Source organism: Erythranthe guttata, chromosome 2, assembly GCF_056151865.1.
Source record: "Erythranthe guttata isolate IM_541 chromosome 2, IM_541, whole genome shotgun sequence".
NCBI lineage: Eukaryota > Viridiplantae > Streptophyta > Magnoliopsida > Lamiales > Phrymaceae > Erythranthe > Erythranthe guttata.
In genome coordinates, this window is record NC_142534.1 from 15,470,434 (window position 1) to 15,486,124 (window position 15,691).

At 33.4% G+C, this 15,691-nt stretch overlaps 2 protein-coding genes across 2 annotated transcripts; both read left to right on the top strand.

Moving 5' to 3' along the window:
- The first annotated feature begins 1,389 nt into the window (after positions 1-1,389).
- On the top strand, positions 1,390-4,059 carry LOC105969814 (uncharacterized). The gene is made up of 5 exons (XM_012994592.2): positions 1,390-1,619; positions 1,730-1,779; positions 1,939-2,044; positions 2,136-2,194; positions 3,750-4,059. The coding sequence occupies exons 1-5, from the start codon at positions 1,515-1,517 to the stop codon at positions 3,799-3,801; spliced, it is 372 nt and encodes a 123-aa protein (XP_012850046.2). The 5' UTR covers positions 1,390-1,514; the 3' UTR covers positions 3,802-4,059.
- A 774-nt stretch (positions 4,060-4,833) lies between these two features.
- On the top strand, positions 4,834-6,301 carry LOC105969816 (Prefoldin chaperone subunit family protein). Its single transcript, XM_088812771.1, has 4 exons — positions 4,834-5,131; positions 5,263-5,316; positions 5,911-5,980; positions 6,059-6,301. The coding sequence occupies exons 1-4, from the start codon at positions 5,090-5,092 to the stop codon at positions 6,106-6,108; spliced, it is 216 nt and encodes a 71-aa protein (XP_088668897.1). The 5' UTR covers positions 4,834-5,089; the 3' UTR covers positions 6,109-6,301.
- Positions 6,302-15,691: the final 9,390 nt, after the last annotated feature.

A 15,691-nucleotide genomic window follows, 5' to 3' on the forward strand; every position in this document is an offset into this window, starting at 1 on the left:
GTTTTCTAAGCTACTCAATGTGTGTCCTTTGATTTATTGGTATAAATTAGAGAAATAAGGTGTTTTTTTTTTTTTTTTAATTATGTTTTGTTTAAAGTATTGAATTACTTTTACGGGTAAATTACGGCCAACCCCCTGAGATAAGGTTAAATTATAAAAAAAAAACTTCATGTTTGGTTAATTACAATTATCCCATTAGCTATGAATCTTCTTACACGTCTATACTATTGCGGTGTCGAATTTAGTGATATCTTCTAGATTACGTGGAATATTCTCCAGTTTTGTACTCATTTTATCCCATTCGAATTCTGCATTTTAAAACTAGATGATCATAAAATGTGTCTCTTGCCTTGTAAATATCAAATTGTGATGCATCAGAAACTGCATTTTTGCACAAAACGATGACAAATTAGAGAACATTACATAAAATGTAGAAGATGCTGTTGAATTTAACACTATATGGTGGACATGTTGAGTGGGACGATGACAATTAGCCAAACATAAGATTTTTTTCTCTTAATTTCACCTTATTTTAGGGTTGGGCGTGCGCAGTCCAAATAGAATGAAATAATAGTACCGAATAGAAAACGGAACAAAGAAAAGGTGAAAGAAGAAATCTGAAATAGATCTTTTAGATGTTATACCGAGTGAAATACAATGGTCCTTATAACCGGATAGTTACACGTAAATCGTAATCATGTGTACTTATAAATGTAAATCAAGTTTATATTTGGTAAACTTTATAGAATGTAGCTTGAAAAAAAAGAAAAAAATACTAGTTTTGTTTTAACTGATTCTATCTCAACTAGTTAAAATAATAAGGATTTATTTCCGAAATAATAAAATTATAATGGTAAAGTTGAGAAAAAAAAATAATATTTAATATATTATGAGAATTCTAAGGTAATAAATAATAGGGCAAATTGCACATCATCCTCTGTAAATTTTTAATTTTCGTACTTTGCCCCCTCAATTTTTTGAAAGTGAATGTCCCCTTCAAAATATTATTCTTGTTGCACATTGTCCCGATAGCAAAATTTCGATGGATTATTCATCGGAATTGAGTATTTTTGTTGCACATTGCCCCTTAAAAATATTTTTTTTTGCACATTACCCCTGTAAAATATTATTTTTGTTGCACAATGTCCTCCAAAAATTGGCTTATGCGGCAAAGTGCAATCAATATAATATTTCAAAGAAAGAAAATCCATTTTTTTAATTTTAACGGGGGAAAGTGCGAAAAACATAAATTTATAGGGGGCAAAGTGCATTTTGTTCTAAATAGTATGAAATAAGAGTATTTTTCTAAATCGAAAAATCGAAAATTAGACAAAAAAAGAAAAAAAATAAACAGATACGTCTTTACTCGATACCATAATACGGCGTCGTTTGAGTTTAGCGCTTTCAGTTGAGAACAGGTCATCGAATTCCCCCAGGCGAGCAAGGGACAACGAATCACACACACAAAAAAAAAAAAAGTTGTCTTGTACATAAATCTGAAATTCGAAATTAAGATGGTTTTCTTCGCAAATTGTGGGGAAAAATTCCTGTTAGTAATTTTGGTTGTCTTTTTACTCTGTTCTACTGAAATTCAGGCGAAGTCTCGAGTCCCAATCACGGTAAGTAGTAATTTTCCTTTTTTTTTTTCTTTTTTTTTTTCCAAAAAACAAAAAAGATGCTAGCTTTTGTGAATTTACAAACGATTTGATGAAAATCCACCTTTCAACAGGATACGGAGATTCGAGAGAAGAAAAACGAGTGCTATTCAGACATACAGAGGTACTCACTTTCGCAATTATCCTAGATTTTATTTCTAGGGTTTCGTTGTTGCTGTTATAGTTTTGATCATCACCACAATTGGGGTTTTTTATTTTTTTTTATTTTTGCGTATTATCTCAATTTTGAATTGATGGGTGTTGTTGCAATTGTTGTTTAAAGTGGAATGTGGGGTGAACAATGCCAATCTTCAAAAGTAGCTACGGAGAATTGCGCTTTACGGTGCCTGTCCCCGATTTGTTACGAGCTCATATACGAGAGCGATCCGGTGAGAAAATTTTACCCGTTTATAATATTAATTTGGTTTATCGTATGTTTTGAAGTATCAATGAGTTTTGTGGATTCTTGAAATTTTATAGTTGGAAGAAGGGGAAAAGGATTTCACTAGGAGTTCAGAGTACAAGTACTGCATGCACAAGTAAGTTGTCTGTTTCGTATTCTAGTACTCGATCCTCGTGGAAGTATGCTATCGTATGATGTCCTTGTCTATGTAATTTATGCTGGAATTTTGTCTCTTGGTACGAAACTTCTGCTAATTGTACTTAGTAAGTTGTATTGGTTTGCTATTTGATGATATGCTAACTTTTATTGGCGTTTGTAGTTGTCCGTATATTAGGTTTTATAGTACTTAGAGCTCGTTGATTGTCTTAAACGATTTTTTTTTTGTGCAAAGTGTGAATGTCTATTAGCATTTAGCAATAATAGATTATGGTACTAATGAGTTTTCACTGAGATTCTCTGCCTAATATTTTTTTGTTTTGGGAAAATTACGGCCAACCCCAAAAGGTAAGGCCAAATTATGAAAACTCCCTTTCTGTTTGGGTAATTACAACCACCCCTCAACTATGTATTGTCTTACACATTCACCCTTGCGGTGTCAAATTTACCTACTAAATGAGGGGTTTTTTCGTAAGAAAATACATAGTTGAGGGGTGGTTGTAATTACCCAACCATAAAGGGTTTTTTTGTAATTTGGCCTTACCTCAAGGGGGTGGCCGTAATTTGCCCTTTTTTGTATTGTAATATGCATGTCATGCTGGAATATTATTAATAAGATGTTATTTTCGGAGAAATGTCAAGCCATTGTAGAGAATAAGTTATTCAATTTTGTGAGCTTTATAGTTTTATCTGTCGATTTGCATGGGTATGCGTGCGATATCAAATTGGCGATCGGAATATCAGTTTTATCACTTAGATTTGAAACACGTTTATGTGAATGCAGTTAACTACTTCACTTGAGAAGATTGAAAATGTGAAGTTACAGACACGTTTCTACTTATAGCTATTATCTTCTGTTTGAGATTAATATCCAAATAGATCAAAATAAGTTTAAAACTAGGAATAACAAACCGATTATCCGAACTGAAGATGTTTCTGATAATTTGAAAAATGTTTTGGCTTTGTAAAATTAACCATGAAAGATTGTGTAAATCGAGGCTAGTTATAGGGCAAATAAACAGAGCATGATAAAAGGTAGGGAAAATTACGGGCGCCCCCTTGAGGTAAGATCAAATTACGAAAACCCCCCTCTTGTTAGGTAATTACAACCACCCCGCAACTATGTATTGTCTTACGAAATCCCCCCTCCGTCAATAGGTACATTTGACACCGTAAGGGTGAACATGTAAGACAATACATAGTTGAGGGGTTGGTTGTAAATACCCAAACAAGAGGGGGGTTTTCGTAATTTGATCTTACCTCAAGGGGGTGGCCGTAATTTGCCCTAAAAGGTATCATAACTTCAGAAATTCGATCGAGCATTTGATAGCTTAAACCGATCTTCTTTCACTTGTTCTATGTTTTTATCTCGTTACAGGCAAAGCTATGCAATCTTCCATTTAGCGATTCTCGTACATGCTTTTTTTTCTTCTTTGTATTTCGATCATTCATTGAGCAATTGTCATATCTCTGCGTTTGTTTATATTTCGAGTATAAATAATTGAATATTCGTTTGGTTGAATTTGGATGGGCAGGGTATCCCTTGGAGAAAACTTGGACGGTATTAGAGGTACCTTTGACATGTAACTGAAATACCACTTCACCTGAATCCAGAAATACGACACTGGTGCAGAAAAAAAGCAGAAGCAATTGTGTTATTACCACCTAGGATTCGGCCTCGTTTGGCGGATGTAGATTTAAATCTTGAAAGTGTGTGATGAACAAATGCTCTAGTATTTGTTCCGTGTTTCATATGTTTCATGTTTTCTGTATTATCTACGATGCAAAATTGACCGGTGGGCAGAATATGCCACAATGTTCCATCCCATTTTCTGGTTTAGCAAACTATGGTTACACCATTTTTTTTTTTTTTGATGATTAAGAAAAAAAACAGGGTTACAATGCCAAATATTTTGCAAAACCAACAATATGGGACCAATGAGCAGTGGTGGAGCCGGTATAATACTAAGAGCAACTCCAATGGTAGGTATTAAAATAAGACATCAAAACCCTTAATTGATGCTTGAAATAATACTTTGGTACTTCGAAAAAACTTATATGCTCCAATCCGTAGGAATCAAATAAATTATTTTATTTTTAAAAATGTATTAAACATAAATTAATAGATATATTTGGTCCCTGTTCCATAGGAATTTGTTACAAATTTATTATTTTTACGTTGAAATTGCAGTTCCTAATTTCTAGGAATATTTGATACTTGATTTTTTTGGGTGCATTTTTGCACCTCTTGATAATGAAGTATCAAAAAAACTACCCCTTTGATGCTTCCGTTGGAGAAGAAATTTTGAGTTTTGGGAATCAAAATGGAAGTTTTATTATTTAATACTCCATTTGATTCCCCCATTGGAGTTGCTCTAAGGGGGGTTATGGCCCACAATGTTTTTCAAATCTCCATTATTTTATATAGAAATATAATAAAATTCGTGTATGCATTGACGGCTACTCCTATTTTTTTTTTAATGCATTCGCTCCCTCGAACTTAAAATCCTGGCTCCGTTAGTGCCAGCGAGGATGTCCTTACTTTTTTTTTTTTTTTTTTTTTTCAAAATTCAAGCCCTTTTGATAAAACATATCTTACCAATATAATACTATTTTGTAACTATAATAATAAAAAAATAATTATTAAAAAAATGGTAAAAGGGAAAGATGGGGTTGAATTTCTTCTTAGGAAGTTGAGCAATTTTTAGTTGTGGGCTTTTGGGTAATCAAACGACGTCGTTCGTGTAGCAAACAAATAAAAAAAATAAAAAAAAATAAAAAAAAAAAAAATAAAGAAGAAACAAGGCAAAGGAGTAAAGCGAAGCTCGTAAGAACCCTATTGATTTGATTGGGGGCTGAAACATACAGAGAGAGAATGTCTTCGAACTCGGCATCCTCCTCCGAATTTCTCACCCAGGTGTTTGCAATTCCATTTCCTCTCTCTGTATTTATTTTTGCCCTAATTTTATTTTCTCTCTCCCCAGTCAGTGTGTGTGTGTATGTGTGTTTGATGAAATTATTAACCGGTTATAACTGTGGAGGCGATAGGTGAGAAGCCATGAAGTTGCTATTGCAGAGCTCAACAATATTTCTTCTTCTCGGGTACTCTCTCTCTCTCTCTCTCTCTCTCTCTCTCTCTCTCGATTCTTGTTAATTTTGTTTTATTTTTTTTTATAAAGTTATTGGTATTGTTTTATGAAATTGAGTGGTAAGTAAAATCAACCATGAGAAAGTATAGTTCATGATTTTGAACTTGTAACTTGTTAAACAATCTACATAATATGAGCAATTTCCCTGCCTTGTTGTTCTTTAAAGTACGATACCGGTATTTGACCTCGTTTTTTGTTTCCAGTAATCGACAAGGATCCAAAGTGTTTTGCGTCCTTAGATTAGTTATCGACACTGTTGCCCTTCAAGTCCTTAGTATTATTCGATTCGAGTATGAAATAGGTGCTGCTGCATTGAGAAAAATCAACACATTATTATATGAAAATTGTATTTCTGATTATACTCTGTGTGTGTTTGTGCCTCTTTATATGATAAGTTCGAGTGTTAAAGAGGGAGGTCACTACAAAAGTGAAACTCGAACACTCGAACTTTTTTTTTTTTTCCGAGTAAGACGATTGTAAAATAGCCAGTTTGTGATATTTTCGTGTCATAGTTTAATTTAAGATGTGATGCCGTTTAATAATGCAGGCTGTCTACCAGAGAAAAGGGAACATATTTTTTCAAACAACCATTCAGAAAGCGACCGTATTTGAACAGAGTAAGTGTCCTATTAAGCGTATTATTGTTATGTTTTCTTTGAATATATTATGAATACGTTTTGTTAATTATCGGGCAGAGCAATTGGATACCGCAAAAGCTAGGCTGCAAAAGCTGAGTTCATCATGATGTCATCGAATCCGTTCCCCGATTGCCTCAATTTTCCGGTTGTAATGTTCGGATGAAGAGGGAGGTGTCGTTGTATGCTATGAACATGCTTAAAACAAATTAACTGCTTATGTTTTTTTTTTTTTTAAAATCATTATGACCTGCATTTGTTATTCAAGGGTTAAAATTGTCATTGTTATAATTTGATTGTGAATATGGTCTTGAGGGCATTAATTAAAAGCTAAAGGAATTGCAAGAAAATATGAACATTTTTGTTGAGTAAATTGCAAGAAAATTATACATAACACCATCAACGAATTCGATTAATAACGTAAACATCTAACGTTTGCTCTTCTTTTGATTGAAAACCATTCAATTGACACATATAAGTACTAAAAGGAAATCGAAGTCTTTTTCAAAAACAATTACAAAGACTATTAAATATAGGTAAATTACAAAACCCCCCTCTTGTTTGGATAATTACATCTACTCCCTCAACTATGATTTTTTCTTACACCTCCACCCTTATGGTGCCAAATTCAACATAATCATCTAGATTACGTGGAATGTGCTCTAGTTTGTACTCGTTTTGTGTAAAACTACAGTTTTCGATGCACCACATATTGATTTATACAAGCTAAAAATCACATATTATGATCATCTTGCTTCATAATATAGAGTTTGAATGGGGTAAAACGGGTAAAAAAGTGATAATATTCCATATAATCTCGAAGATTCCACTAAATTTGAGGAGTTGAGGGGGTGGTTGTAATTATCCAAACAAGATGGGTGTTTTTGTAATTTGATCATACCTCAGGGGGGTGTTTGTAATTTACCCTTAAATATATAAGGGGAAATTGTGCTTCGCCCCCAAAAAAATGCCCTTTTTGCATTTCCCCCCTCAAAATACGAATACTAGATTCTCCTCATTTGAAATATACAACTCGGTGCATTTTCGCTCAAGTTTGTATTGGGTAAAGTGCACGAAGTTGTATATTTCGAAGGGGGACAGTCTAGTTTTTGTATTTTGATGGGGGGAGGAAGTGCAAAAAATGCATTTTTGAGGGGGCGGAGAGCAATTTGCCCAATATGTAATTATAATTTAAAAAACAATGTATTAAAAGAGAAATATAATTTGAAAAAAAAACACTTGATATTTGGATTTTCAAATTCTGCATCAACCGAAACTTAACATAAATTAATCTCTAAAATTTGTGATATCCTAAAACATGGGGACCGAGTAGAAGAAGTGGATTCGAATTAGAAAATAAAAAAGATATTAATTTTGTATATATTAAAAGATTGGGACCGAGTGTATAATTTAATGTAATATAATGTAATCGTTATTGGATTCGATTACGAAGAAGTGGATTCAAATTAGGAAATAAAATAGAATCCAACATAAAATAATTCCTTAAATAATGATTTGGTGTCCGCTTCTAACAAGGAAATAAAATATTTCCTTGTACAATTACAATACCCTTTCACCTCCGAGCAATAATACATACATGCTTATATATATATCTATATATCTATATATATTCCAAGTCACCTTTACAATCTCATCACAAACTCTGAAACAAATCACTTTCGATCATACATAATTAATAATTCTCCCGAGTGCGCAAAGATGAAGTTGTTTGGAGTCGAAATCTCTGATGCTGTTCCTAATCCCACACCACCGGAATCTTCCACTGCCGCCGCCGCCGTCGAGGTTGCTTCTGCAGCAGCTGCGCCGCCGCCTGATAACACAAGCGAAGTTTCCATAACTTTGCCGTTCAAGAAAAGGGCCTTCCACAACTTTAACATTAACCCTCTTTCCGGCGAAGTTTCCAGTACTTTGCCGCTCAAGAAAAGGGCCTTCCTCTACATTAACATTAACAACGGCGGCGATCAAATCTTATCAGGAAATACCACCGGAACCCTACTTCCGGCGATGGGTTTATCAATCCCTTCTTTTTCCGACGACTTTTACCGGAAAACCAAGGCCAAGAAAAGTATTTCCGACCAAATTCAGAATGTTTCGGACAATAATATCTACTGTCCGATGCCGTTGAGTTGTGTTCTTCCGACAATGAACACAATCTTCCGCCCTGAGCATCTAGGGTTTTCAAGAAACCGGCCCTGTAATAAAGAATATTCCGGTCAGTTTTCTGCAACTAGTCTTCATGATATTCCAACAACTAGTACTACTACTACTACCGGCGGCCGAGGAAAGAAGAACAAGCTAGCGAAAAAACCCGATATCGAAAAGAAAAAGGCGAAATCGTCGAACGACAAAAAGAAGAAGGCGAAACTATCACCGGATCACGATGAAGGCGATAATGTTATTATTCCATTGGAGGAAATTCCAGGGCTGCTTCAAAAAATCGAGTCACACGACGGAAGTAAACCGGTTTTCTTGTACAAGAAGAAACTCGAAGTATCCGATGTGCGGGACCGCCTAAACAGGTTATTTATCTCCGGTTGTAAAGTGAACCTGATGGGGTTCCTGACCGAGGAAGAGAGGACAGCTGTCGATGCCGATGACAGAAAAGGGCTCGAGTTTGTGGGGATTGATAAAAACGGCGACTTCTATAACCTCCATTTGGTGAGGTGGAGCAGCGTGAAAATCACGGTTATCAACAAAGAGTGGATGAAGTTAATTAGGGCGAACGATGCGCACGAAGGTGACTCGGTCGAGCTCTGGGGCTATCGGAGAAACAACAACAACGAGTTCTGTTTGGTACTCAACTTTCGAAAATCAGAAAACCATAACAATAATGACGATGGATCGAGCACTAGCGGCAGCTGTACTACTAGTGTCGGAGGCATGACGTCATCACCGTCACCGTAGAGAGGTCGATTAGTTTTGTCTTTTTTTGTTTGTTTGTTTGTTTGTTTGTTTGTTTGTTTGTTTGTGTCTATAGATTTTTTTTGTGTTTAAGGATGTCAAGTATTTAGAGTCTATTAATCTATGTATTATTTGGACGAAATTGCCCTTGTACTAATCATTAAAAATGAATATGATTGGTGTTTTTTCTTCTTATTTTCTTCTAATTCACAAGCAATTTAGACATTTTACTGATTTGTCTAAGGTGATTTGTTAGCTAACGGGTGGGGTACCGGTTTTAATTTTTGTATCGGGTTTTGAATGTATACACCTGTACACAATCCGTTTATATATTTTTTTCCTATATTTTATTAACTTTATTTACTATTTCTATTAATTTAGCGAAATATTAAATTATCGAATTATTAATATAGTTAGTTTTTAACGACTCGAAACCAGAAAAAAAACTATTATTTAAGCGAGGTTATTAATTTATTGAGGTTCTAATATAGATGAAAATCAAGAGTTTGTGCCTCTTTATATGATAACTTTGAGTCTTAAATAGTTATACATTTGCTGTTGTACACAACCCATTAGAGGGAGGTCACTACGAAAGTGAAACTAGAACACTCGAACTTTTTTTTTTCTTTTTCGAGTTTCGTGTAGGATAATTGTAATATAACCTGTTGAATTTTGAATGCCTATGGATATCTACTCATCTGTTGAGACAGACTACATGTTACGACATTAGGTGACGTAACAGAATTGTTGTGTTGTCACAGTAATAAATCTACGAAAAGCAGAATAAAGAACACAACAATTTAATGTGGTTCGGATACAAACGTACCCTACATCCACGAGGACTTGCAAAACTAGTTCAGATTTATGTGTACATTAATAGGACTTAATAAAACACTAAAGACTCCCTCTTTATGTGATACGCCGTTCTTGCACACGACTCGAACTTGTTGATAATCAAAGCAATTCCTCCTCCGCACTCTTGGACTTCCTCCAATGTTGAACTTCCTTCAAACGGCGGATCGACCTCTCCCGAGATCTTTTAAGCACTTCTCCCGAAACGCCGATCTTCTTTATGGCCTGGTAGAAGAAACCTGTTCTGTTGCCACACCTGCCGTGCAGACAGGGCTGCAGCACGGGCTGCACCCTTCAAAGCCTTTATGCTGGGATTTTTCTTATTAAAGCTCCATCGGACTCATATGAGGTTGAGGGCCTTATATAGGCACGGAATCACCACTCTAAACCTAACTTGAGCCCTAAGAAATCGATTTAACTAGGTAATAGAATCCTAGTCGATTTCTATTTCTATTCTAGATAAGTACAAAAGATACCTAACTAGAATATAATACATGGAAATAAATCTAAGTCCTAATAACAATATTACAAAAATAGGACTCTAATTAATTCCAAAATAAACATGGAAAACAAATCTTTGCCAATCTTTAATTTCCACGTATGACGGATTTCTTCAATCTTCACAAATAGAAATCTCGTGCCAACATAACCGATTTGTGATATTTTTCGTATCATAGTCTATTTACGATGTGATGCCGTTTAATATTTCAGGCTGTCTACCAGAGAAACGGGAACATATTTTTTAAAACAACCATTCAGAAAGCGACTGTATTTGAACAGAGTAAGTGTCCTATTAAGCGTATTATTGTTCTGTTTTCTTTGAATACGTTTGTCGAATATTGAATATTACGAATATGTTTCATTAATTGTGTGACAGAACAATTGGATACAGCAAAAGCTAGGCTGCAAAAGCTGACTTCATCATGATGTCATCGAATTCGTTCCCCGATTGCCTCTATTTTCCGGTTTTAATGTTCGGATGAAGAGAGAGGTGGCGTTGTGTGTTACGAACATGCTTAAAACAAATTAACTGGTTATGTTTTTTTTTTTTTTTAAATAATGATTATTATGATCTGCATTTACATTTCCATATTGTATTTCAATGTAACTTGTTATTCAAGGGTTAAAATAGTAATGGTTATGATTTGATTGTGAATATGATCTTGAGGGCATTAATTAAACTAAAGGAATAGCTGTTAGAATTTTTTCGTACATACATACGAAATTCCAAGAACCAACATGCTTGAATCAACGAGAATTAAACATAATCATAAACACGGAAGCGTACCTTACATCATTGAATCGAATCTTCGAATCTCCACTGGATTTGGGACAAGTCTTCCAAAGAATCCGCAGTTCCTTAATTTTCTCTCTAACGATGGATTTTAGAAGAGACGGAATGATTGCGTTTCTTTGGGGACCACGACCCTTTATATAACTGTAGAGTCCAGTTATTTTATAATTGTGATTCAGCCCCATCAATAAATCACAATCAAGCCCTAATTGTCTCTACACATTAGGCCCATAATTATAGTCTAATACCCATAAGTCCAACCCAATAATCTTTATTATATCACAATTAATTTTGACTTTCTTTTAGATAGTCATACACATTTACGTCACATATGTGAGCCCACATAATTATTGAAATAATTCCAACAATCTCCCACTTGGGCCACATATGCTATATACCTTATAAATGTGTACACCTTATGAGCTCAAATATTGCTATCATATAAAAAGGCATTCCTTACAATCTCGTCTATTTACCATACTAATATAGGACTAAAGAGGCTTTCGTCACATTGATCGTGTCTAAACCCAACAGTAATCACGTATACCAATATAGCCAAACGACATAGATCAAATTATGGTGTGCAGCATGGAAATTACATGTAATGTGATCTTAACATGCCTATTTCCAACTGGTCCTACTTTAAACTTTATTGAGACCAAACCTTAACATAATTTTACAAAGTGTAGCCAAATACTTTATTTCTGCAGAAAACCAAATACACAAAATTGTGTCCAAACATGTCATAGAGCTACCAAATTGTGTTTCTATGTACACATACATACAAACTCCCACTGAACCAAAATATCATTAAATGATATAACACATACATGAGCAATGCTCATGAATACCTTATGTGTTAATCATTTATTAAGCGGATCCGCAATTGTGGAGTTTATCTTAATATGCTCTATGTACTGTTCACTTTGTACCTTTAACAACGAAGAACTTTCACAAGCTCTTGTTGATGTTCGAAAGTATAGCTGTTAAATATTGTTACCGTATAACTTTAATACAAATCAACATGTGCAGCCTAATGACAAGTGTTTATAGCTATATTAAAAAAGAAGATGCCAAAAACTACCATAAATTCTTAACCATCGTGAACAGAGCTTAAAGTGTTTGCTTAACACCCATGTCAAAATAGCTCAATCACTTAGGTTTACATTAACCAAAATGGATCTATACTTTATACGCATCATAAAAATCAAAATCATGAATAAACCACACGATCTCCCAAAATATCTGATTTTGATAAATGAGCATATGTATATAACTTACATTCCCTATAATTACTGTATAACCCATTTGGCTGCTTTGCTAAATGATCCACTTTATAGGGTTATTCAAATATCTGCCTAACTTTATGCACACCTTAACCGAATGTGTACACATTTTTTTTTTAAATATTTATTGGGCATTGAATTGAGACTAAACAAGTCTCCTTTGTTGTGAGATTATCTCCCACTGATCCTTGGGTATGTACAATCATTAACTTTATTTATCTCAAAGTACATATGAGATAATTAGCTTAGGATTGTAAAATCATTAACGGGAATTTTAATTTCATTAATGGACTACTTTAGTTTGCAATCAATATCCTTCAAATCTTTAAGATTTTATGGTTGCACTTTATTGTTTCAAAAATATTACCATTTGAGAAACATATTCCTTGTGTCCATAAATCTCTTAATAGAGTCGATATGAGTGAAATATTTAATGAAACGTACCATATATCTTTCAATATTGCCCATTTGAATTACATTTGGTCTCAATTATTTGGAACCAAATTCACACCTTAAGGCAATTTGATAAGATCCTAATGTCTTGTCATTCTAAATTTCAACTCATCTTTAATGCTTTATTATTTTAAGGTTGTTGAGTTTGCTCTTTAAGTAACAATTATCAAGACTTGATTGGGGAATTGTTCAACATTGTCTTATCAAATCTCCAAATCTACTTTTCAAACAATGACAAGTATAAAGACATGTACATTGTCAAAAGCAGTATTAGGAATCAAATTGATTCCTCTTTAAAGACAATGTCTATAATCTAAATTTCTCCCCTCAAACTCAACATCGATCCTTAAAAGATTTTAAATTTCCCCTTTTAAAACATAATATATTGCAGCACTTAATGTTTCTCCTAAATGTACCTTAGTGAAGAAGAATGACTTATCATACTTCTTTGAATGTCATTGAATGTTCTATTCTTGAATTTTGTACCATTTAAATTGCTTATGCAAGATTTTACTGTATGAGACTTTTATTTAAATTATAGGTCAAATTTTGAGTTATGAAATAGACCAAACTTAATGTTTTCAAATGAACAAGCTAACCAAATTTGTTCAAGAGAAAATCTAAATCCATCTAATGACGGTACCAAATGTCTATTTCATAATTCAAAAGAAAACCTAAGAGTCCTCGTAGTCTCAATGCCAAATCTTACATAACCTTTATAGATGTATATCTTTCAACATCAATTAAATGTTGGTTATGTGAATAACCCTTTATATACACATTTATGTGAACAGTGTAACCTAGGATCTATTCACTATATGTGTCTAGGTACAAAGTCAAAATATATTTTAGAACAAATTAAAGTGAGAAACAAGCATAATTACGTTATTCAACGTACCTCAGATGTAAACTGCAATTATAATGATTTATCTTAAGATGTACTAGTCAAATTAGCACTTAGTCTTTTCTCCCTTAATTATTTATTCTTCGTGTGAACGATCAAAGTTTTATTCTTTATGTTTTACAACAAATCTTATATTGACCGTTCACAGAGAAAAATAAATTAAACCATATCCACTTTCAAGTCAGCGAAACCACACCAACTGAAGTGCTATAGCTGAAAATGAGATTAGACTATTACTTAATGTGCTTACTCATGTTCATTTTCTTTATACATAATTGAAAACAAGTAAGGTCAAAATCTCATTTGTTTCAGTTTTATTGTTTCAAAATAAAACATATCATTAAGGAACTCTCTAGTACTTAGCCCCTAATTAAACCTTTTGCCCCTAATAATATTTAACATTGATGCACCTTATGATCTTATATTTTATAATTAGGACAATGATATACTCTAAGTTTTTCTATCGCTCTATCCTAAATATAAGTCAAGATTTGTGCACCATAAAATAAGGAGTATAACTTGTGCAACGAAGCACAAAATAACAACAAATATAAAGGCAGATAATGTATAAGCAGAGACATAAACTAAATAGAGAATGTAAATAAAATTAATATGCTCACATTATAATCCAAATGTGACTTTTAAATTTTACATAATCATGGAATACATCTCAAGATGCCTAGCACAACATTAATATCAAGTCTTTGGACAGTAATATTAACTGTAAGTGGCACTCTTGTTGTAGTAATCAAGTGCTGACGATAAATCATGTCAAATAATGAGCCCATCTTTGGATGTCACTTATTATTCACATGGAAACTTAACAATTGTCACGCACTTATTACCACAGTTGCATATGTGGTTCGGCCAAATATCAACCTACCTTTGGGTATAGTTAGATATTCGCATGAATTTACATACACATAACATCTTAACATTCTCAATAAGCTAATCTCCACAGAGGGGTCACTTTGGTGGCTTCATGCTTCAATCAGTTATCTTAAAAGTCAGACAAACTTAATAACAAGTCATTAGATGTACCCAAAAAATTACTCAAAAAATTAAAAGTTATTGAACGCTAAGGCTCTAAAGACCTCACTATATTGTGTTTTCGAATCAAACTCAGTAATATAGTTATTCATAAAAATGAGTATGAATTTGAAAACATCAAATCCATCTTTATTTTGAATTTGAGCTAAAGATTATGTGGGGCTCACAATTCAACCTTATTTAGATTTAGAGGCCAAAATAACCAATAAATGTAACCTTATATGGATTTGAACCAAATTAATAACTCGATTTAGCCTTAATACCAAATGAGTCAAGCCTTATTCAGTTAATAATAACCATTATTCATATGTTGATTCGTTAATGTTTAAACTATAATTGGTCAGAAACTTATTGAATTAATAAACTAATTCATATCCTTCATTCGACCCATTAATTAAAACATTAAAGCCTAATATGGCATGAACTTTAAAATCTGAAAATTCCCTAATTAAGCCTTAGAAAACAAAATTTGAAATTCCAAATGAATTTCACTTTATTGACCAAACAAAACCTTAAGTGAATTTAAAAGAATTCACATATTAGTTCAGTCCCTCAAAATAATTGAAATATTTTAAACGGCCCCAAAACCTCAAATTAACTTTTTTTTTTTTTTTTTATTCCTTAAAAATTGCCCTTGCCCCAAAACTAGAAAATCTTTCAACTTAAAGGACTGAATTGAAATTTTGAGAGAAAAATCTTTGGAAGAAAACGGACCTGAGATTCAGAAATACTTAATTTTAGATTTATAATATATTTTCGAAAAATATATGACTGCTTTGGGAGAAACTTTAAAAGTTGGGACTGAAATGCAGTTTTCGAAAGCTTGAGGTCTGCAATACAGATCTTTCATTATTTCAAATTGACCCCGGCTGAAAATCAGGAATAACCAAAATATGGGCCAAATTGAAATATTGCTAAATATCTCAAACTTA

Bases quoted from the DNA above. Each gene is read 5' to 3' on its own strand.
- LOC105969816 (XM_088812771.1), top strand. From the start codon at position 5,090: ATGTCTTCGAACTCGGCATCCTCCTCCGAATTTCTCACCCAG. The intron at 5,132-5,262 runs GTGTTTGCAATT...TGGAGGCGATAG, and splicing joins CCTCCGAATTTCTCACCCAG to GTGAGAAGCCATGAAGTTGC. The intron at 5,317-5,910 runs GTACTCTCTCTC...TTAATAATGCAG, and splicing joins ACAATATTTCTTCTTCTCGG to GCTGTCTACCAGAGAAAAGG.
- LOC105969814 (XM_012994592.2), top strand. From the start codon at position 1,515: ATGGTTTTCTTCGCAAATTGTGGGGAAAAATTCCTGTTAGTAATTTTG. The intron at 1,780-1,938 runs GTACTCACTTTC...TGTTGTTTAAAG, and splicing joins TGCTATTCAGACATACAGAG to TGGAATGTGGGGTGAACAAT. The intron at 2,195-3,749 runs GTAAGTTGTCTG...TTGGATGGGCAG, and splicing joins TACAAGTACTGCATGCACAA to GGTATCCCTTGGAGAAAACT.